The 21,807-nt window shown below is 33.6% G+C and overlaps 3 protein-coding genes and 1 pseudogene across 5 annotated transcripts; all 4 read left to right on the top strand.

Moving 5' to 3' along the window:
- The first annotated feature begins 2,497 nt into the window (after window positions 1–2,497).
- On the top strand, window positions 2,498–4,471 carry LOC111312763 (protein Asterix). Its single transcript, XM_022913359.2, has 3 exons — window positions 2,498–2,656; window positions 2,766–2,866; window positions 4,182–4,471. Exons 1-3 carry the CDS (start codon window positions 2,498–2,500, stop codon window positions 4,243–4,245), a joined length of 324 nt encoding a protein of 107 aa, XP_022769094.1. The 3' UTR covers window positions 4,246–4,471.
- Window positions 4,472–6,691: 2,220 nt separating this feature from the next.
- Window positions 6,692–8,632, top strand: LOC111317606 (small ribosomal subunit protein eS19x). The gene is made up of 4 exons (XM_022920046.2): window positions 6,692–6,872; window positions 7,633–7,723; window positions 7,869–8,052; window positions 8,352–8,632. The coding sequence occupies exons 1-4, from the start codon at window positions 6,789–6,791 to the stop codon at window positions 8,422–8,424; spliced, it is 432 nt and encodes a 143-aa protein (XP_022775781.1). The 5' UTR covers window positions 6,692–6,788; the 3' UTR covers window positions 8,425–8,632.
- Window positions 8,633–9,724: 1,092 nt separating this feature from the next.
- LOC111303532 (diacylglycerol kinase 1-like) lies at window positions 9,725–17,337 on the top strand (annotated as a pseudogene). Its single transcript, XR_016344900.1, has 5 exons — window positions 9,725–10,693; window positions 11,300–11,315; window positions 11,403–11,768; window positions 12,139–12,215; window positions 16,783–17,337. The product of XR_016344900.1 is annotated as a diacylglycerol kinase 1-like (transcript).
- Window positions 17,338–17,481: 144 nt separating this feature from the next.
- Window positions 17,482–20,360, top strand: LOC149516908 (uncharacterized). Of its 2 annotated transcripts, XM_089765986.1 has the most exons (4): window positions 17,482–17,649; window positions 17,843–18,545; window positions 19,660–19,932; window positions 20,034–20,360. In XM_089765986.1, the coding sequence occupies exons 2-3, from the start codon at window positions 18,377–18,379 to the stop codon at window positions 19,899–19,901; spliced, it is 411 nt and encodes a 136-aa protein (XP_089622112.1). In that variant the 5' UTR covers window positions 17,482–17,649; window positions 17,843–18,376; the 3' UTR covers window positions 19,902–19,932; window positions 20,034–20,360. The 2 variants fall into 2 exon arrangements, with proteins under 2 accessions (XP_089622112.1, XP_089622111.1); XM_089765985.1 differs by having other exon boundaries at window positions 19,660–20,360.
- Window positions 20,361–21,807: the final 1,447 nt, after the last annotated feature.

Raw genomic sequence — 21,807 nt, 5'->3', positions numbered from 1 at the left:
CCATTTCATCTTCTAGCTTCACATAAGACTAACAAAACTTATCACTTAGTCATCTGTAAAGAAAAAGTAAAAGGAGAATGAGCAATCACAGCTTAGTAAGTATAGGCTCACATACCTTATCAGATCAAGCATCATTTTTTTTACACATCATATAGATCATTCAAGACATTCATCAAATCATAATATCAAAACATTTCAAGATCATAAATTTATAAATCAATGTCAAAATATGTCACTTCATAAATCATTGTAAAATATGATATCATTCAAACATCATAATCAAACCAAATCATGGATCAATAATTAAAAATCATCGTAAATCATCATTATCATTCAAATCGTTAGCTACGGTCACTGTTATAACCCGCGACATTGGCCGTATCGACAATTTCATTCTCATGATCATTGCTAACTATTATAACCTGTTAGTCAAGGCTTACGCTAACTACTATTACCCGTTAGTCAGGGTCGTATGATCATGTCTTTGCTAACTACTATTACCCGTTAGTCAGGGTCGTAGAACTAGTTCTGGTGTCGATGATCCCACTTTTCAGGGATATAAAAACGTAGCTATCACAAAATAATTCTTTAAACATAAATCATTTTCTCATTTCATTCATAAGCATGATCCATCATTTACATAGCAAAAACACAAAATAATCATATGCTTGATCCCATTTTCATATATAGAAAATAAAGAAATAAAACATTCATTCATTTAGAAATATACATATTTACATAGATTTGAAAACAAGCAAAGTGTGTGAGATTTTACTTACCTCAATTCAATTCCACCACTTAGTTTTTCTCTCAAAATAATTAATGGCCTATCCAAGATCATTTCAACAGATCAAAATTTAATTAATCCTTTTTGAGACCATTTATACAAAAATCAACTAAGTTACACAAATGGTTAACTTAACTAATTAATACTGGCGGCCTGACCTCTTTTCATTAAAACAGTCATATCTCAATATATCCAAATTGGAATTATGATCTCTTTAATGCGTTAGAAACTAGACTTAATAAGTTTTCTAACCATATATGGCACACATCATAATTCCTTGTAGATTAATTATAACAATTTTTGAAATCCATGTCATATATTGCTGCCAAACAGCCAATATACCGTCTAATAAAAACTATATATTTATTCACAGGAAACTCTAAATTCAATTTCGCTTATTTCATTGGAAAGTAGACTCAATAAGCTTTCCAAACATATATGGCTTAATCTGTAAATCCTTGTATACAAATTAAGAAGAATTTCGTAATTCAACCCTGATGCTGTTGTCTTACAGCCTGCATATCCTTAAGTTAAAATTTGACAACTCTTCATAGAAAACTCGGATTTGACTTGCGTTTGTTTCATTAGAAACTAGATTCAACATGCTTTCCAATGATATATAATAATCACAGCAATAATCTATCCATTAATGCAAAATTCTATTTTAATTCATTATTACAGATCACAACATCTCATCCAAAAAAAGAATTTTTCCTTCAATCTTTAAAAACTCAAATCCTTACTTTCAGCCTACAAACTCTATTCAATAATCATCAATAAATCTTAAGAATATGAAATAAACAAAGCCCAGTGATTTACCCAAATAGATAATCAAGATTAATGAAAAATTTCATGATTTTTCTTGATTTTTCTCTCAAAACTTCAACTCCAAATAATAGCAATCAACTTGATATTTCTTCTTAAATAAAAAGAGGGTATGTACTCACCTTTAAGGGATTAACTTGATTGTAGCTTCTGATTGTGAATCTTCAACTTGATTTTTTTTATTCTCTAACCCTAAAGAAGATGAAGAAGAAAAACTTTATTTTCTTTCTGTTTCACGATAGGTAGATTTTCTTTCATCTAATATTTTAGCCCTTTTTCTTTTACTAAATAATGTCTTAATAAACTTATGAGTTTTAGTATTAATCTAACCTAATTATTATTTGAGCTGGAGTATTACAATATCAGTGAATTGTTTCATCAAATATAGTCAACTTTTATAGTGTAAAATTGACTTTTATTCTAATTATACACTAAAAGCAATTGATTGTATTAAAATCCAATCTCTTTTTCCCTTGGTTAAAATTAAAGGATCAGTGCATTTTGGAAACCTTGACTGCATCATTGGGGCTATCCAAATACACTTCACAACCGCGGTGCGTTTGGGGACAAAAGTCCCCTTCGATTCCATCGCACTTTTGTTTTAAATATTTTTTAAATTGATGGAAAAAAAAAAAAAACTTTCGTGATAGTCCTATTATAACAAACTTATTCAGAAATAGAAGGAGAATAAAAATAATTTTCTCGACAGAAAAAAAGGGTAATTACTAATTAACAAAAAAAAGTTGACCAAATAATTGGCGGCGGTTTTGACGTGGCGAGATCCCATTGGTAGGATTCGGTGTGGTCAGTTGAATAGGATCTAGAACCCTACATACAAGAAAACCCGTTCGGAAGTGAGAAACGGAGAGAGATCACAGATCAGACATGTCGTCGCACAATAACCATTCAACTTCGGCCAACGACCCGAGACAACCATCAGCAGCAAAGCCATTCGTTGCGACGCCGGTATCTCCGCAAGATCTCCCCGTCGATTATTCCGGTTTTATCGCTGTGGTTTTCGGCATCGCTGGCGTCATGTTCAGGGTCCTTCCGCTCACCTCTCGATCTGTCTTCTAAACTTGAAGTTGAATAATATCGTTTTATTTCTATAAATTTTAGATATAAATTTCAGCTGATTTTTTTTTTTTTGCAGTACAAGCTGAGCTCGTGGCTAGCTATCATATTCTGCGCCCAATCACTGGCGAACATAAGGAACGTGGAGAACGATCTCAAGCAGATCTCCATGGCTATGATGTTAGTTCTCCTTTTTCCCTTTCGTTCTATTTATTTATTTTTTCATTTTAAATCCAGTTTCCTCTGTATTCACTGTATTAAAAATAATAATATTATTTTTTGGGTTAGATTTGGGGTTTGTAATTAGGAATTCAGTTGGATTGGGTTGCAAGAGTAATTTTTGCTGGAAATGTTTTATTTCCACTAAACATATTTTCTGGGAAATTTGCAAAATTTTAGTTTTTTCCATCTCTTGATTACCAAATGCACCTATTGTTGAACCAGACCATCCTTGAATTGCTACTGTTTGTTGACTTAAACAACCATGGATTGAAGCATAAAACTTCCATTGATGAAGTCTGAGTTGGTAGTCTAAGAATTTGCATGCAGAAAGGCATTTTAGGTAACTAAGTGACACGTGGCAATTCAAGGATTACTTGGCATTCTAAGGCGTTTTTGAGAAGAGGAGTTATGCTCTAGAGAATGAAAGAGAGTGGCAGTCTTTCATAATCTATGCTACTTTCCTCCAACACTGACTTTGGTTTAACTTAGTTCTTGTATTTGGTTTCTTCAAGGAATGCGACATTAGTTTATTTAAGGTTAGGCTTACTTTGTTGAGCAGCTCACTTGAGCTGTACTGGCTTTGGTGTTAATTTTTCTTAAACTTCTTCTATGACATTTTCTAATGACTTTGATGATCCTTTGTTGTACTTTTACGAGCATCACAGGTTCTTAGAGAGAGCTTTTTTATCTGCTCCCGCTCCCTTATTCAATGTTTAAGCAGATTTTGTATGGAAAAGACCAGTTTGCCCTTGATTATTTCCTTCTCTTTCTACCTTATTTCTGCTAACTAACTCAGGGATCCTTTGAGAAAATTTTGACTTGATGATATCTCAAATAACTATCCCTTTATGTAATGTTTGTAGAGATGATTTTTTTTGTTTAAGTACATTTCCATAGGTAGCGCTAATAGGGTTGGCACAAGTGGTTAAGATTTAGGGCCTGGATGCTTTGCATCCCAGGTTCGAACTTCTATGGTCCTCTATAAGTAGGCCATCTGTAAGTCCAAAAAGTCCTAAACAAAAGAGATATGTAAATCCCCTTATAGGTTGGTGGCTTGGCCTGGCCTTGGAGATGGAGTAACCTCCCCTACTCCTAAACTTTTTTCAACCAAAAAAAAAAAATTTCTATAGGTAGCGTGTTTTTCATTTTCCCCACTGTTTTATATGGAATATTTAGGCTCTCTCACTTGAATTTATATGATGTTTCAACTGTATTTGGACCTGTTACTCATTTGGCTTCGTTATTAATTTTACATTTTATGTCTCGAAATCAGGTTTGCTATCATGGGATTAGTAACAAACTATTTGGGACCAGCTCGGCCGGGCACCCAGAGTTAAAGATAGCTCGGATCATGTAGTTTAGCATGCACATTTCTTTTTGTTTGATGATGTCCATTCATGAAGTTGAGATAAATGGTGAACTTATTCAAGTTTCATTTTGTTGGATAATAATTCCTGTTTCTTTTCCATTAATTCTAGTTTCTAGAGATGGGCAAGTAATGCCAAAAATGTGATGACTAGTTTGTACTTACGTTGCTGAAAATCCTATTTTTACAGTTGCTCAGAGTTTTGACTGCATGTTGGATCTTTCCATCTGTTGTAGCTCTCAATCAAACACATTTACCCTAAGCTAAATTCCCATCATGGTCTTCACAGCCACAGATGAAGATCAAGTAGCTATTTATAAAAGTTTATTTTTATTTTTATATTAGCACTTGCTGAATAAATAAACTCTCAGGTCATCAGAACATTTTGAAAAGAGGGTTGCATTGCTGAAGCAGTTTTTGCAAGCAGTGACAGATAGTCATACCAGCCCTAACACAACCTTTGATATTAGCCCCACTGAGGATGTTGCCCTTTTATGGAGTCAATGTCTCATTCACCAACTCGTAATCAAGGCTAGTTTCATTTCCAGATGGACTGGGGGTAGGGTAGACAGACACCCTAGGTTTCTTGAAAAGAGATTAAAAAGGAGGAAGTTAACTGCTCTAAAAGACAAATAAAAACCATAAGTATAGTTCTTTTTTGTTCTCAAATTTATTTTAATAAAAACCAAATGAACTACTCTACTGCTGGAACTGCAATGAGCAGTAAGTTTATCTGGCTGTCAAAGAAGAAGCAGTGAAATTGATGGAGATTTCAAATCATCCTACCAAAAGATGCAGAAGCTTGTATTTTGAATGTTGCTTGTAAGATCTTTGAGCCTGTCAATAATTCCAATTGTCTTTTTATGAGCTTGATTCATCAGCCTTCAATTTGATTCCCAATATCCACATTTACTTGCAAACATTCATATTAGATCTTTTTCTGATAACTTTGGCCAGAGGATAAAGTCACGAGTGAGACTTAAGCTCCAGGCTGTGTGACTCTTGAACTCGGGATTGACTCCTGTGATTTTGCATGGAGGAGTAATGGTAATGTGATAATAATACTTGCTTAGGGAGGCTTATATAAAAACCTTCTGTTTCAGATATGTTTGTTGCATTTGGCAGCAAAGCAACCTTGAGCCAGCTACAGTTTGAGGAACTGCGAATTGGTCTTGAACTCACAGGCAGCCGATTATCTTTGGTTGTTCAATCCGACTTTAATCAAGGATCACCTGAAAATAAAAATCCCAGAGGACTTCAGGGATAGATTAGCTGATCATCGTAAAATTTGTACAGGGCTTCTCAAGGAAAGGTGTTGATTAACCTCTGCGTTGCTTGTGCCACAGTTCGATTTTTTACTATCCATTTCACTTCACAATTTTTTATTACTCCTTACTCTTGCAAGCGAAGTAATGCTCCCAAGTAAAATTTTTTTGCAACAAAGGGTAACTAAAAATGCTGTCAGTCTAAGAAGGGGCTAAACCAAAGCCTAGCTATTGTATTATCTATCTAGCTTTTATTAGGTTTAAATACAAAAAAAAATAGTACTTAATTAATTTTGTAATTTAATAATTATTTTTTAAAAATAATATTTAATAAATTTAAAATTTAAATCTTTGCATTTATAATATTTTTTCTTATAAATGTGAGTTTCTTTGTAAAATATTCTTCTATTTAATTAAATTTATTATCTTATTATATTTGAGTCTTTAAATTGTTATTTATAATTACTTAAATTCTTATTGGGATGAAAAAAAATTAAGCTTAACTTTTTTTGTCAATTAATTAAAAAAAATATGATATGGATTAAATTTTACTGCAAAAATAATATAAATTAAACAAATCTATAATTTTTAAATCTAAGCATTTAGTTTATGATATATATATATATATATTTGCGAATGAGGAATGAGTTTAAATCTCTCTCTAAAAATAAAAAAATTAACACCAAAACATGCCACTTAATATTTTTTTTGAAAGTCTTAAGTAATATCATCACTCAAAAATAATAATTATTAATTTTTCTAAACATAATTAATGAAAATAATATATGATAAAAAATTAAGGGTATAGTTTTTGTCATCCAGTAAAAAAAGAAAAAAAAAGTATATGTACTTTAAACCTTGAATTATGTCATGAAATTTGATATTTATAAAAGAAATTTACAATTTAATACATTAATTTTTATTTTACAAATATATATTTATTTATTGGTAAGTTAATGTATTAAATTATGAATTTTATCATAGATACCAAATCGTGAAAAATAATAATAATTTAGGAGTCAATTTACACATTAACCCAATAAAAAAAATTTGATTGGGTTTCTAGGGCACGGGATAAAACGCCGTCGTAGTAAAAGGGTAATTATGTACTTTCGAAAGCGAACAGCTTAAAACCCTAATTTTCTCGTTCTAGCGGTTCTCTCACTCGCTCGAGCAAAAACTTCATACATCGCAAGTCTTAAGAAGCTACAACCGCAGAAGAAAGAAAAAAAGAGAAAACAAGAAAAAAATGGAGGCGGCGAGAACTGTTAAGGACGTTTCTCCCCACGAGTTCGTGAAGGCCTACGCCGCCCATCTCAAACGCTCCGGCAAGGTTTACTTTTAAAAACTTTAATCCCTTTGCGTTTTCATTTGTTGCGTTCTGTTTGTAAATTTTTCTGTTTTTTTTTTCACTGTTTTTAGGGTTTTCGTCTTTGATTTATTTTTGAATTGGGGGATTCACTTTGATTATGGAAAATCTGTTTCATTAAAAAGATGACGCTTTTAAGAATTTTCAAATGAAGAGACCAAATTAAGTAACTTTGAAATAAATCTTTACAAAAAGCCTTGATGTTGTGATTGTTACTTTTGCCACTTGATTTTGGAAGCAATAGTGAATAATTTTTTTTCAAAGAATTAAAAGTTAAAAGTAAAAAATGTTTTTGAATAATAAAATGTATGATTTACACTTTTATACGGATCTAGTCTGTTAGAAATTTTCATGCATTTTAGCTATTTGTTCATTGTTTGTCAGTTGCTCTTGATGAAGGAAAATTTTAAGTAGGAAGGGCAAAAAATAAATAAAGCCATAACTAGGTTTTAATTTTTTATGGTATGGTTTTAGCAGATATGGGGTGTTTGATTCATGGTGTATGGATGGATGTGGTTCTTTAGTTGGACTAGCAATTTTCTCACTCTGACATGTTATTGTGGGTACAATCGGTTGCTGAGATTTTGGAAGCTAATGTGACTTGTTTGTTTTTATTTTATGCGTAATTTTTCAGTACGTTCAAAGAATATGAAGGGATAAGGAGTCTACTTCCATTCATAGCAGTTTGTTTCTTGTGTTTCCTTTTCCCCCTGTTTTTTGACAGATTGAGCTTCCTCCATGGACTGATATTGTCAAGGGTGGTAAATTTAAGGAGCTTGCTCCGTATGATCCTGATTGGTATTATGTCAGAGCTGGTATGCAGATTTCTCACTCTCTCTAACCCCTTCACCTTTGTTATTTTCTAAAGACATGCTTGTTTAGGCATCTATGAATGAACACAACTAATGCACTATATGCATCTTCAAGCTCTCATGAACACTGTTCTTCATTACTTTGTAGCTTCCATGGCAAGGAAAATCTACATGAGGGGAGGTCTTGGTGTTGGTGCCTTCAGGAGGATATATGGAGGGGCCAAGAGAAACGGCAGCCGTCCACGTCATTTCTGCAAGAGCAGTGGCTCTATCGCTCGTCACATTCTCCAGCAATTGCAGAATATGAACATCATTGATCTTGATACTAAAGGGTGAGTTTTTATGTGTATGATTCTTGGTTTTATACTTTATTGCTATTAGCATTAATACTTTGGTGATATCAAGCTAATTGGTTGTCTATGCTATTAATATTGCATGGGAAGGCAATATTGTCATGTATTTGCCTCTTTGTTCAATAGAATAAACAACATATGGAAGGTTCCTATAATGAATTGCAGAAGTTATTTATGTAAAATAGCTTATTGAGTGTCATTTTGTTTTGACTATATTGCATATTATCAATATTCTTTCATCTGTTAATATCAACTAAAATCATATTCCTGTGTATCAGTGGTAGGAAAATCACATCTAATGGTCAACGAGATCTTGATCAAGTTGCTGGAAGGATTGCAGTTGCCCTCTGAGAAATTTAGTAGATGCTGTCAAATGGGATGAGTTCTTAGTTGTTTGAAAGAAAACTGTTTTAGTAGGAGGCAGTGTTAAATCAATTTTCTGTTTGGTTTGCGTCTGGTGTTTCTATATGAAGCTTTTGTTGTCTTAAATTCCAATATGCTGTTTGTTGACTGTGACCTTCGATTTTGAAGTCCATTTATCTACATATTACTTATCTAATTGACCACTAGTTTTTTTTTTTAATTTTTATGCTCACTTCATTATCCGCCAGTATTAATGACAAGCATAGATTGGAGAAACTAAATTGAATTCAAGGTTAATCTATGCAATTACTTTTAAAAGATAATTTCAATAACTTTAAAATTTTTTTTACTCTCAGATCATTGTTGTTTCCTTTTTTTTTATTCCAAATTTATGATTTTTTTTTTTTTTTAAAAGCTTGCTTTTGATGGGATATGTAAGTCTCAAACATGCAGGAAGGAATCTTGCTCTTATCATATTAAATAATTATAATAATGTTTAATTGATTTAAATTAAAAATATTCTTAAATTAAATTACATTAAATAACAATTGTTTGGTCAAATAATATTTATTTTTTGTGTTTTAATATATATTAATAATAATATAATTATATTTTTTTAATTATTAAAATTAATTGTTAAATAACATAATACAAATGTATTTATATGTATTTTTAAAACATTAATATTTTTATCGTATAATCTAACATACATTTTTATTGATGGTATAAAAAAATAGTAATTTTCATGTTACGAATTCTTTTAATGATATTAATATAATTATGAAATAAATACATCATTTAAAATATTAGTAATATGCATATATTTAAGTTATTTATTATTTAAATTATTTTATAAAAATATTTTATTTTAGATTTATATTTGATATATTGTTAATGTATATATGATATATATTTAATGAACTACGTAATCATATATTATAAAATATTTATTTTAAATATTTTTTTACAATTATATGGATTTATTTTAAAAAATTTTTAAATTAATTTTTTGAAGATATTTTACTAAAAGTTTAAAACATTTATGCATGAATACCATATCAAATATAAGTTGTTCAGTTTCTTACTCGCCGTTTGGTTGCCAAGAGAAAGAGGACGAAAATTTTCGAGCTCACTGTCTTTATTGTTTGTGACCCAAAAAATAATGACAAGTATTAGTTTACCATGTTTTCTGGATAACCCGAACAGTGCCTTGTATACGTTCAAGAGATCAACCTAATTGAGTTTTTATTTCCCTTTCTTTTTCATATTTGCTCTTGTATATAATATCGAATTCAAGTTGAAATTTCCTTTTTATTTTATGTATTATAAATAATTTTTTCTATGACTTTATTTTATGTTTGTTACCTTCCTGCTCTGATCAAGACAATGGAGTATATTGATATAACTGGTTGTTTAGGCTGTTAAAATTAGTGATTTTGGATTAGCAGTTTTTCTCAATATATAAGCATTTCTTCTTAGAGGGCTTGTAGGATTGCCGTGAGACAAGAAGTGAACATAATGAGATGGTGAAAGAAGTATGAATATGGATAAGAATCTGGATTTTTATAGACAATGGGCAGCAAGCTTTTTTCATAACGAGCTACTTACATTGACATTTGGTGATTAGGTGGTATGGTGTTTGTTAGTGATTGTAGAATGCAATAATATAAGTCTTGAAGAATGGATGACGATCTAATGTTTCGTCCCAGTTGGACTGACAAGAGTCCAGCTGAAATGGCAGCCAATTCACCACTCTTCATTTTCTCGTGTTATCGCTGGCCTAGTTTGTATTTTGACTATATTTTACACAGCTTTCCAGTGGAGAAGAAACATTAACTTAAGTCGGATGAAAGCTGTAGCTAGGTCGAAGAAAAACCCAAAGGCCAAGCATAAGGTTCCTGTAGCTGCTCATACTTGGGAGCTGGAATCTGTATCCTGGGAAATAATTTAAATTGCTGTGCTTGCTTAAAGCCAATGTCACCTTCCCAAACCCTAAGGCCTATGATAGCTTCAGATAGTTTCATTCACCGTTGTAGATATGTGGTGCAGTGGTTCACTTGAGCTGCTCTTCCAGCGCACACAAGGATTGCATGTTTGCATCTATGATTGGCTTTGAGCGCGTGATGCACCAGTGGGCAGTTCGGTGGACAGAGCTTACTGATCAAGCGGATGAAGCTTCCTTCTGCAGCCATTATGAAGTGCCATGTAGCGGGTCTTTTCTTGGTGGATCTCCTATATGGTGTTGCTTGTGGTGGCAGTTTTAGGCCTAAAACTGATGAGATTAATTACTACTTCCATGCTTTTATAACAGTTATAACTTATAGGTCATCTTAGTGTGAGAAGCAAATTGGCATCCCAACAGATGATAAAGAGTGATGTGCAAGCTAAACTTGATAAAATATAGCATTTAATAAAAAATAGTTAAATTTTAGATTCATTCATCTGTTGCTGGTTATTTGTCTGTTAGAAAAACAACTGGAATACACACTTGAAGTAGAAGAGTAGCCAACACAGCCTCTCAAGGTGGTGTGAGAATTTCCTGAATTCTTGGCTTGCCATACCATATCATGTTCGGTACATCAGATATTAACTAGTGGGGCAGGAATTACTGTTTTTTTTTCAAAAACCAATGAATATTGAGAAAGCAAAAACTGTAGTTGCCCATACTACCACTTGCCAGGAATGACTTTCCTTAAATTCTTGGAAGATGATGAACATACTTTTTGAGTGTCTAATGACGTAATAAGCTTACATTATACCTTAATTGCTAATGTCACCACCTGTATTGGCATTTTTTTTTGTTCTAGCTGATCTGATTTTAGCTTTGGTTCTTGACTTTTATAGTTGTGAATATGTTTTCCAGTTTGATGGTTGTGAGGGTTTTTCTCATTAAAATTGGTCACAGGTATTTGTTGATTTTCCAATTTGCTGCTTTTGAGCGTTTTTCTCATTGAAATTTGTCACAGGTTTTTGAATTGAGTTCAACACGAGGACCAGGAATGGGTCTTTTTTTATGCAGAAAGGTTCCTCAATTCGGAATACTTGTATGTGGGGGAGATGGTACCACTGGTTGGGTTCTTAATGCAATAGACAAGCAAAATTTCGTTTCTCCACCTCCAGTTGCTATTCTCCCTGCTGGAACTGGAAACGATCTGGCCAAGGTACTGTCCTGGGGAGGTGGTTTGGGCTCAGTGGAGAGACAAGGTGGCCTTTGCACGGTGTTGCAGTACATAGAGTATGCTGCAGTGACCATTCTTGACTGCTGCGAAGTTGCTATTTTGAATCAACAGGGAAGCAACTTCAATCTCCAAAATTTATGAACAACTATCTTGGTAAGCAGACTAGTTCTTTTAAGTCTTCTAGAATCTGGTTAAGTTGAATGTCTAGATTGTCAACTTGAAATTTGACTCAACAGAGAGGGAGAGGGAAAGCGAGAGCAAGAGCAAGAGAGTCCGATATCTATGGTAGCTGGTTTTTTGGTTTGCTTGGATTTGTACTTAGCTGTGCGTCAGACTTTCTGATATTTCTAAATATCTGCCCATGATACCCTGAAATGGCTAAAATCTTGGATTGAATGGGACACCTGTTATTTTGGCTGGCTGATGGGTAGTTTTTAGCTTTTTCAATTATCTTGGTTAGACCAGTGCATTGGTATGTTATTGTAACTCGGTAGTCTTCTCATGTATTACGATTCTCTCACAGGGATCGGTTATGATGCGAAGGTTGCTTTGGACAATTACAACTTATGAGAGGAGAATCCTGAAAAGTATTATAATCAGGTAGTTATAATCTTCCTACGTTATCCATTTTGAAGTGCTATGCAAAATAAACAGTGACAATTGATTGAATTATTATGTAGTTTGTTCAACCGAAATGGATTTTAATTTCAGCCTACCTGATTGTTATAGTTTTGGACTTTCTGATCTTTACCTCTACATATTTATAAACTCATGATTTTATAAATAAAAATATATAAATATATATCCTGCCAGTTGTGTTAGGAAAATGAGGTCCAGTCCCATGTAAGTGGTTTTGGATCAAGTAAAGGTCATGGGCCTTGATCTTTTATTTTACACAGAGCCCTAGTTACTTAATAAAAAAAGAAGTGGGGTTGTTTTAGGTGTGTATCGAAAATCAAGCAGAGAAAGAAGAAAAGCCAGGAAAAGCAGAGAAAGAAAAATGAGAAGGGAGAGTTGGTTGAACGGAAGTCGATCCGTGGTCTGATTGAGTTGGAACCTTGTCAAGAGGTTTATGATTCAGAGTTCTACATTCTGAACGGTGAAGATCGGGTTTGAAGCTCTCTAGGAACAAATCCAGGATGTATTTGTTGAGTCACTTATTTGGTGAGATTTCTCCAATTATTTCTCTAGTTGTTGATTAGCTCTAGTTTTAGCTAGAGAAGAACTTTGTATAACTATTATTTGATAGTGAAGATTTTTCTGGTGGCCCGTGATTTTTTCCCTCTACACTGGAGGGTTTTCCACGTAAATCTTGGTGTGCTTTGTTTTTCCTACGTATTTGATTATTGATTGTTGTCTATTGCTTCTATATTGTTGTGATTATTGCTTCAGGCGCAACAAGTGGTATTAGAGCGAAGGTTATTTTGAGACATCGATACAGAAGCAACCCAGGATAGAAGTAAATTCTGTTTGAGATCATGGAGGGTGATACAGGTTCCATGATAAAATTGACAGCATCGAATTATTCAATTTGAAAGCCTATGATGGAGGATCATCTATACTGCAAAGATTTGTATGAGCCAGTATTGGGTTATTCGGCTAAATCAACGGATATGAAAGATGAAAGCTGGAAGAAGCTAGATAAAAAAACGCTGGCTACAATCAAAAAATGGGTTGATATCAGCATGTTCCATCATGTAGCGCAGAAATCAGATGCTCACGTTGTTTGAAAAAAATTGGCAGCATTGTATGAGAGAAAAACAGGTATGAATAAAGTTATGCTTGTTAAAAAGCTTGTAACTTTACAGTACAAGGATGGACGATCTGTTACAGAGCACTTGAGTGATTTTCAAGATATATTTAATCGGATGACTATTATGGAGCTTAAGATGGATGATGAAATAAATGCATTATTTCTTTTGGGTTCATTGCCAGACAGTTGAAATACTCTAGTTGTGACTGTTCTTAATTCAGTTCTTGATTATAAAGTGACATTGGAGATGGTAAAGGACAGTATGCTTAATGAAAAAGCAAGGCGAAAAGATGTAGACCCTGGGAATCAAGCTCTAGTCACAGAGAATAGGGGTAGAAATATCGACAGAAGTCAGAACTCAAAAGGTCGTGGTAAGTCTAAACATAGATCCAAGTCTAGAGGTAAAGTGAAGTATTTTTATTGTGGTAAGGCGGGTCATATAAAACGAAACTGTAGAATCTTAAAGCAAGAGCGAAAAGATGAGAAAGGCAAGAGTTCAGATGATGGCAATGTTGCAGGAGTGAATTCAGATAATGATTCAGTTACTTTGATTTGTACACATGATGATTGTAATCATGTTAGTGATCCCGACATTGAGTGGATAGTTGACACAGGAACGGCATATCATTGTGTTCCTAAGAGAGAGTTGTTTACAACTTACAAAGCATGAGACTTTGGTTGTACCAAGATGAAAAACAAGAGTGTGTCGCAAATTGTTAGGATTGGTGATATTATTGTACAAATTAGTACAGGCTGCATGTTGACTTTGAGGGATGTCAGACACATTCCAGATATGAGAATGAACTTGCTTGCTATTAATGTCCTTGATAAGGAGGGATATGAAAGCTGACAAAAAAATGGACAATGGAAGCTTCTCAAAAGATCTATGGTAGTTACAAGGGAAAAATTATGCTGCATAATGTATAAGACATGGATGCAATTGAACGGTAACTAGGTAAATACCGTTGAAAATGATGCTTCAGCAAACTTGTGGCACGTAAACTTGTGGCACAAGAGGCTGGCACACATGAGTGAAAAGGGTTACAGGTTTTGGCAAGGACTCTCTCATTCCCTTGACCAAAGGTATGTCTCTCGATTCATGTGATTATTGTTTGTTTGGTAAGCATCATAGAGTTTCTTTTCGTAAAAGTTCTCAGAGAAAAGAAAATATATTGGAATTAATTTATTCTGACATATGTGGTCCCATTGAGGTTGAGTCATTAGGTGGTAGCGGATATTTTGTTACTTTTATTGATGATGCTTCATGTAAGACTTGGGTGTATATGTTGAAATACAAAAGTCAGGTACTGTAGTATTTTCAAAAATTTTATGCCATGGTTGAAAGGATGACAGGGTTACCCTTGAAGTGTATTCGAATTGATAATGGTGGAGAATACACATCTAAAGGCTTTGAAGAGTATTGCTCAAAGCATGGGATCAGGCATGAGAAGATAGAACCTGAAACACTGCAGCATAATGGTATAGCTGAAAGAATGAATCGCATCATTGTGAAAAAAGTCAGATGTATGTTGAGGATGACAAAATTACCAAAGCCATTCTGGGGTGAAGCAGCCAACACAGCTTGTTATTTACTTAACAGGTCACCATCAGTTCTTTTGGGCTTTGACATTCCAGAAAGAGTGTGGACAGAAAAAAATACTTCATACTCTTACTTGAAAGTTTTTGGGTGTAAAGCATTCATGCATGTGCTGAAAGAGCAGAGATCAAAGCTTGACAGTAAAGCTACACAGTGTGTGTTTGTAGGATATGATGATGAGGAATTTGGCTACAGGGTATGAGATCCAGTAAAGAGAAAGACAGTCAGAAGCAAGGATGTGATCTTTCATGAAAAAAAATCATAACAGACTTTGAGAAAAATGAGAAGACTACACAGGTTACTGTTGAGTGTGATGTTTCAACACCGACAGTGATTTCACAGGAAAGAGCCACAGATGGTGAAAATGAGCAAGAAACAGAACTTGGGGATATGAATGAGCCAGCCACAGTTGGTGATGAGCCAGATGCTATTAGTTTTGAACAGGGAGAGCAATCCTCTCTACCTGAGAGTGTTGAGCAGGGGGAGCTACCTTCGGCATCAAGTGATGTAGAGTTTCAGCCTAGGAGATCTACTAGAGAGCGCAGGCCATCTACCAGGTATCCAAGTTCAGATTTTATTTTAGTTACCAGTGAAGGGGAGCCAGAAAGCTTTCAAGATGTGCAAGCTACTCCGAATAAAGAGTACTGGTTAAAAGCAATGAAAGAAGAGATGGAGTCATTGCGAAAGAATGGTACTTATGATCTTGTTAAACTTCCCAGGAAAAAGCTTGAGCTTTGCAGTAACTTGGCCGAAATGAGTTCCCTGGCCAAGGTAAGTTCCAAATGAAGTTGCTATGGTGATGAATCTCCTCCTAATGGGGCTGGAAGGAGAGATTGTTAGGAAAATGGGGTTCAGTCCCATGTAAGTGGTTTTGGACCAAGTAAAGGCCATTGGCCTTGATTTTTTATTTTACACAGAGCCCTAGCTACTTAATAAAAAAGAGGTGGGGTTGTTTTAGGTGTGTGTCGAAAACCAAGCAGAGAAAGAAGAAAAGCCAAGAAAAGCAGAGAGAGAAAAATGAGAAGGGAGAGTTGGTTGAACGGAAGTCGATCCGTGGTCCGATTGAGTTGGAACCTTGTCAGGAGGTTTATGATTAAGAGTTCTATATTCTAAATGGTGAAGATCGGGTTTGAAGCTCTCTAAGAACAAATTCAGGGTGTATTTGTTGAGTCACTTATTTGGTGAGATTTCTCCAATTGTTTCTCTAGTTGTTGATTAGCTCTAGTTTTAGCTAAAGAAGAACTTTGTATAACTATTATTTTATAGTGAAAATTTTTCTGGTGGCCCGTGATTTTTTCCCTCTACACTGTAGGGTTTTTCACGTAAATCTTGGTGTGCTTTATTTTTCCTGCGTATTTGATTATTGATTGTTGTCTATTGCTTCTGTATTGTTGTGATTATTGCTTCTGGCGCAACAAGTTGAACTTATATTTTCTGCCTCTGTACAAGCTTTTTTTCTCTGAATATTAGTTGCAATTAATGAAATCAGAGATTTTGTTGCTCAATTCTTAACTGATTTACAGACTCTCATCAATTGGTGATGAAACACAGTATTTCTGTGTTTTTATGCAGATGTTCTTCTTCTTCTTCTTTGTTTGAATTTGTTGATCAACATAGCTAATATAAAGTGTAAACCAGAGAGACTGTAAATCATATAAAAAAAAAAGAAAATTATAAATTTTGTCATTGGGAGGTATCTACACGAATTACATGCATTTTGGTCTGTGTTTTATTGTCATAAGTTTTGCATGTCCTATGATCTTATCTTATTTGTTTATCCGATTCAATCTTGCTGAAGTACCTCAATGTATCTGCAGTTTATGAATAAAGTGCTTTATGCAAGAGAGGGTGCTAAGTGTATAATGGATAGGATATTTGCAGATTTTCCTTGGCAAGTTAGGTGGATTGTGTTGAGATAGAGCTTTTGAAGAAGTTTTCAGTTGGGACAACAGCTGCACATTTGATCTAATCTTTTGATTATGTTTGAATAAGTCACTATTTTTTTTTCCCTTTGAGAAAAAAGATATCTGAAAGATTAACAAGATCTGTTTTTCTGTTAGTAAGTGACTGTTCCTTTAAAGCTGTTATGCTTCTGTTTAATTTTTTTTTCCTATTCTCCTTTTTAATCAGTCCATTCGCGCTCAAACTTTTTTCTGGTTATTTGAAGTAATTTCTGATTGCTTTTGATAACTTTTGTTTGTACTGCTATTTTTTTTCTTCATCAGAAAGTTTTTTCTTTTTTAAATTGTTTATACATTGATGCTGAAGAGTTCTAATGGTTCAAATAACTATTGATTCTTAGTACTGTAATTTTTTGAGGCTGTTCTAAACCTATACAGGATGCAGAAGGTGTACTTGTTGCAAACATTGGAATCCACATGGGGGGTGTAGACCTTTGGCTAAATGAAGATGAGACCTATGATAATTTTGATCGTCAGTCTATGCATGATAAAATGCTAGAGGTCCTTAGGATATCTGGAACTTGGCACATTGGAACACTGCTGGTAATCTAGTCCATTGAAGAAGGCTAAGCTGATGCTTTAGTGTAAAAAACTGAAAATTCTATCTGGCATTTTTGACAGGCGTGTGAATACAAGCTTTATCTAATTTGATCTAATGCCTAAAAGAACTTTTGCTTTGTCATACCATATCACTGCTATAGACTGCATGCCATGAAGCACAAGGTGGAAAAACTCAGCCCTTGCCCTTTTCTTTTATGCTGGGCAGTAAAGCATTAAAATGTCTTTGATCCAACTTCCTTCTTAATGCTTTCCTTTTTTTTTTTTTTTTTGTTTCTTTTGATTTGAGTTCTGGAAATTTGACATTAAAGTTTCGGTGTTGAATATGTCCCTGAACTGCTGTTTTGTGCTATGACAGGTGGGGCTTTCTCATGCTCGAGGACTTGCACAGGGACAGACGATTAAGAAGAAGAAAAAGAGGAAAAAGACTATTTTTGTGTAGATAATGATACCAAATGTTCTTATCTATCAGTTTTTTTTTTTTTTCACAAGGATAAATATCTTTTAAAAATCAATTCAATATTTACAATATATTTTTAATTATGATTATAATATATAAAAAATATTTTTTAATTCTGTATCTTATCATATCCATGTCTTTATTTTTTAAAAATTATTATATCGTCGTGTCAATATTACGTCATATTTGTATTATCCATTTTTTTTTTTTTTGCTTCATTGTATTTCAGCAAATTTGACTAGAGTTAACTTTTATCTATGATTTTTCTTTTGTCTGTCTGCCTAATAAATTAGGTACCATGTTAGTGTTCTAAATGCGAACTACCTTAAATTTTTTTTTCAAGAAACCTTATACGATTGTTGTTATTCATATTGGTTTTATCTAATTGCCACATTCCTTGTTATTACAACCATATGGTTTGGGCAGGCCTTCATGTTGAAGAGGACGGTCGAGGAACCTCTAGGTCGTGCAGCTGCCATAATAACCGATGTGCTTGAGAGTGCTGAAACAAATCACGTAATTAACGCCTCACAGAAGCGAGCTCTTCTTCAAGAAATGGCATTAAGGCTGACTCAAGGTTTTCTTCACAGGAGTACATACGGTCAGCAATCCAATCTTGTTGCATATGCTTTTCTCAAAAATTTTTCTTGTTTTATATCATCTATCTGTGTCCTCTCCTTTTTCCGATGTATACATCACGGTTTCAGCGAAAGCTTCTTGTTCCAGTGTGTTTGTATAATAATTTTCTTAAACAATAATAGTAAGGAGCCCCTCGAATATGAAGTAAGGTAATAGTTTTGGAAAACTTATATTCACAATATAGTTTTTGATTAAGATGATGTGAGTGTTTGTTCCTTTGATTCCTACTATGGTTTGTGGCCTGAAATCAAGTGGATTTCAAAATTGAATGCTGTTTGAAATCCCATCCTTGTTAACATAAAGCAACTTCCTTTAGGTGGTTTGGAAAAAACATGGCTTCACTTGGGCATAAATGTATATTTATTTTGGCCAGCTTTGTAGCATGAGCTTGTAATCAAGAGGGGCATTAAAGTGGTTGAATGTTAGATCCTGATGTTAACCTTGTGCCGTCTCTTGCCACCCTCCATGGATGGGTTGCTGTAACCCCATGACCTAGGGAAAACGGCCCGACCCTCCATGGATGGGTTACTATATTATAGATTTTGGCCAAGAACTTCAAATAAGCATGTTTCGCCTTTCACATTTCCGCCAAAAACATAGTAGATTAATTCCCTTTTTCAAAAGGATTTTACATTAAAAGGAGGAAAATTGTACCCTATTTGTTTGCACAAGATGATATATATATATATATGTATATATATATTTTACAAAGAAGTTCGTAGCGTAGGGATATAAAAGGAGATTGCAGGTAATAGGATTTGGGCCTTAGGTCTCTTGAATATCACCTCTAAAAGTTGGTTACATGAACTAATTAGGTTAATAATTATGTAGATTTCACCACTCAATTAACAGCAGTTGATTATACATCTTTCAACTGATTCCTCTGCTTATTATTACTCCTAAGCAGCCGTTGTTTGACCTTGTTCCAAAGTTTGGCAGCAAATCCTCTGGTAACTTCCTTTGTTCTCCTGTTGCTTGCATTTCTGTTAATGGTTGTACATGTCAAGTGGGAACATATAACTTTCTTTGTTGCTCTTGAATTTTCTCTGTTTACTCGATCTAAACATTGACCATAGAAGGGAGATTTCAGGTAGCACAAGTAAGCTGGAGAGGAGCCACTAGATCGTTGCATCGCCCTGTTCAGCTGGTGTGTCACAGCTTGGAGCTCATACGAGTCGTAGAGAGTGCTGCCATTGTTCCGAGGGCTAAGCCTCGAGATAGGGTTCACAGTTTGGAGGCGGCTGTAATTCGGAGAGTTGGATGGAAGCGGCATCTCCCTGGGGAATTTGCCGGATGGAGGAGGCCGGACTCTCTCTGATGATGATGTTTCTCCCATTGGTAAAATGCTGGTATGTGTCTCAGTTTCCTATCAGGTTTTTGGGTTTTGAACGTGTTGAAATGAGGAATGCGCCTTGCGAGTAACGTAAGTTGAGTATTGAGTGCCATGCAGAACAAGAAATTTGCTTTGTTTTCTACGTCTTGAGAACGTTCTCACATGGATTTTGGATTGCCATGGCGATGGATTAAGATGGGGAGGGTTGACATACACTTTTTATATGATCGGCTCATCAAAACTTGCCGTGGATTCATGCCAAAAAAACAGGAAAAATAGGGGGATGAACCAAAGTGACAAATGGGTTTTCTTGTATGTCGTTTTGCCAAATTTTGGTATCTTTGCCGAAAAGGAAAACCAGCACATAATATAGATTGACAAACTCAAATTTCATATCATCTTTCTAGGCGGACTTTAAGCATCTCCCCAATTTCAATGAACCAAGTAGACAAGAAAATTCAACTCTTTCTTAGAAATCATCATTCCTTCTTAGCAACTTTCAAATGCATCTATACTTCAGTACTAATATAAAAATAGCACATTCATTTAAAATTAGACAAATGATATAATCTTTTAGTGAAATAAAATTAATATCCGATCCTAAAATTAATTCAATTGGTTTCTATAATTATTACATATAGAAAAAAAACTTAAGTGATTAAAATTTTTTTGTTTTCAGATTATGAATTTTTTATAAAAAAAAAATTATAATAGAATGGAAATCGGAGGCTTTGGATCCTGATTTATTAGTGCCATGCCCGAGTAAAAAGGATCAACAAGTTGTTTTATTTTGCTTAGAAACCTAAAATCCCAACCGGTTGAGTAAAGGCTTAGAAGTTGATTTTGAAAATTTTAATAATAATAATAATAATATTTTAATATATTTTAAAAATTTTTAAACTTATAAAATTCGATGAATCAAATTTTGAGCAAAGATTTTTAAAGATCGATCGAACTTGATTGGATCCGATACATGAATACCTATAATTAAAATTTTCATATTCCTATATGTTTTTCGAATAATTTTATCGTATCATAATGACAAATAGTCTAAATTGGACATTACATCCTTATAATAGCTATGAATAGTTAACAACTAAACTTAATTATTCTTTCCTATAAAAAAATAAAAGTTAATACTTTTCCCTTAAGTTGTTCTTGCCTCAAATAGGAGATAAATTAGGTAATAACTTAATTGGCATTTACTCCTTGAAGGTTCATACAAATTGCTAAATTCTCTTAATTTTTTTTCTTCTAAACCACTATAAAAAGGACAGTGTGTAAGAGCTTATGAGTGCAATTTTTAGGTTACACTCTTCTCTATATATCTCAATTCAATCCTTTGCCATTGTTCACACTTTCCTATCAACTCTTTGGTGCTGATTTGTGGGCATTTTCTCAGGTATCAGCACATTACTTGTAATCTGCATTTGGTTTCTTTTGATTTTTTTTTTTTTAATTTTTAATCAAAGCTCCTTTTGAATTGAATCTAGTAACTGTCCCTTTATTTTTTGTTTTTTACAAGTATTTTCATTAATTAATTAGTATAAAGTTCATTTTATACAATGACAGTAATATGTTTTTTTTATCACTTATCTTATATTTTAATTAAATTTTTATTTTTAATATACGATAATAGATATATATTATTCTGTTAAAATTTAAAAAACTTAGATGACTTGTTTATTAATAAAATGAATAATAGTTTGGCTTTCATTTCACTAAAAAATAAAAGCCTTTTCTACTCACCAAGCAAGTTGTTTTTCAACTCATAAGTTTTAGTGAATTTTCTTAATAACATATTATTTGACCATCAAAAAATATTTACCTAATTTTAGGAAAAAAAAGAAAAGGTAATTTCTTTAATAATTGTAGTAAAAATAAATATACA

Source organism: Durio zibethinus, chromosome 9, assembly GCF_047325235.1.
Source record: "Durio zibethinus cultivar Kanyao isolate XHJ-2024 chromosome 9, ASM4732523v1, whole genome shotgun sequence".
In the NCBI taxonomy this organism is placed as follows: domain Eukaryota; kingdom Viridiplantae; phylum Streptophyta; class Magnoliopsida; order Malvales; family Malvaceae; genus Durio; species Durio zibethinus.
This window is presented reverse-complemented; position numbering and strand designations above follow the sequence as displayed.

What these genes read in the sequence shown, in the direction of transcription:
- LOC111312763 (XM_022913359.2), top strand. Translation starts at nt 2,498, where the DNA reads ATGTCGTCGCACAATAACCATTCAACTTCGGCCAACGACCCGAGACAA. An exon ending in TCGCTGGCGTCATGTTCAGG is followed by an intron (nt 2,657 to 2,765) that starts GTCCTTCCGCTC and finishes TTTTTTTTGCAG; the next exon opens with TACAAGCTGAGCTCGTGGCT. An exon ending in CAGATCTCCATGGCTATGAT is followed by an intron (nt 2,867 to 4,181) that starts GTTAGTTCTCCT and finishes TCTCGAAATCAG; the next exon opens with GTTTGCTATCATGGGATTAG.
- LOC111317606 (XM_022920046.2), top strand. Translation starts at nt 6,789, where the DNA reads ATGGAGGCGGCGAGAACTGTTAAGGACGTTTCTCCCCACGAGTTCGTG. An exon ending in ATCTCAAACGCTCCGGCAAG is followed by an intron (nt 6,873 to 7,632) that starts GTTTACTTTTAA and finishes GTTTTTTGACAG; the next exon opens with ATTGAGCTTCCTCCATGGAC. An exon ending in ATTGATCTTGATACTAAAGG is followed by an intron (nt 8,053 to 8,351) that starts GTGAGTTTTTAT and finishes CCTGTGTATCAG; the next exon opens with TGGTAGGAAAATCACATCTA.
- LOC149516908 (XM_089765986.1), top strand. Translation starts at nt 18,377, where the DNA reads ATGTTGAAGAGGACGGTCGAGGAACCTCTAGGTCGTGCAGCTGCCATA. An exon ending in TCTTCACAGGAGTACATACG is followed by an intron (nt 18,546 to 19,659) that starts GTCAGCAATCCA and finishes CATTGACCATAG; the next exon opens with AAGGGAGATTTCAGGTAGCA.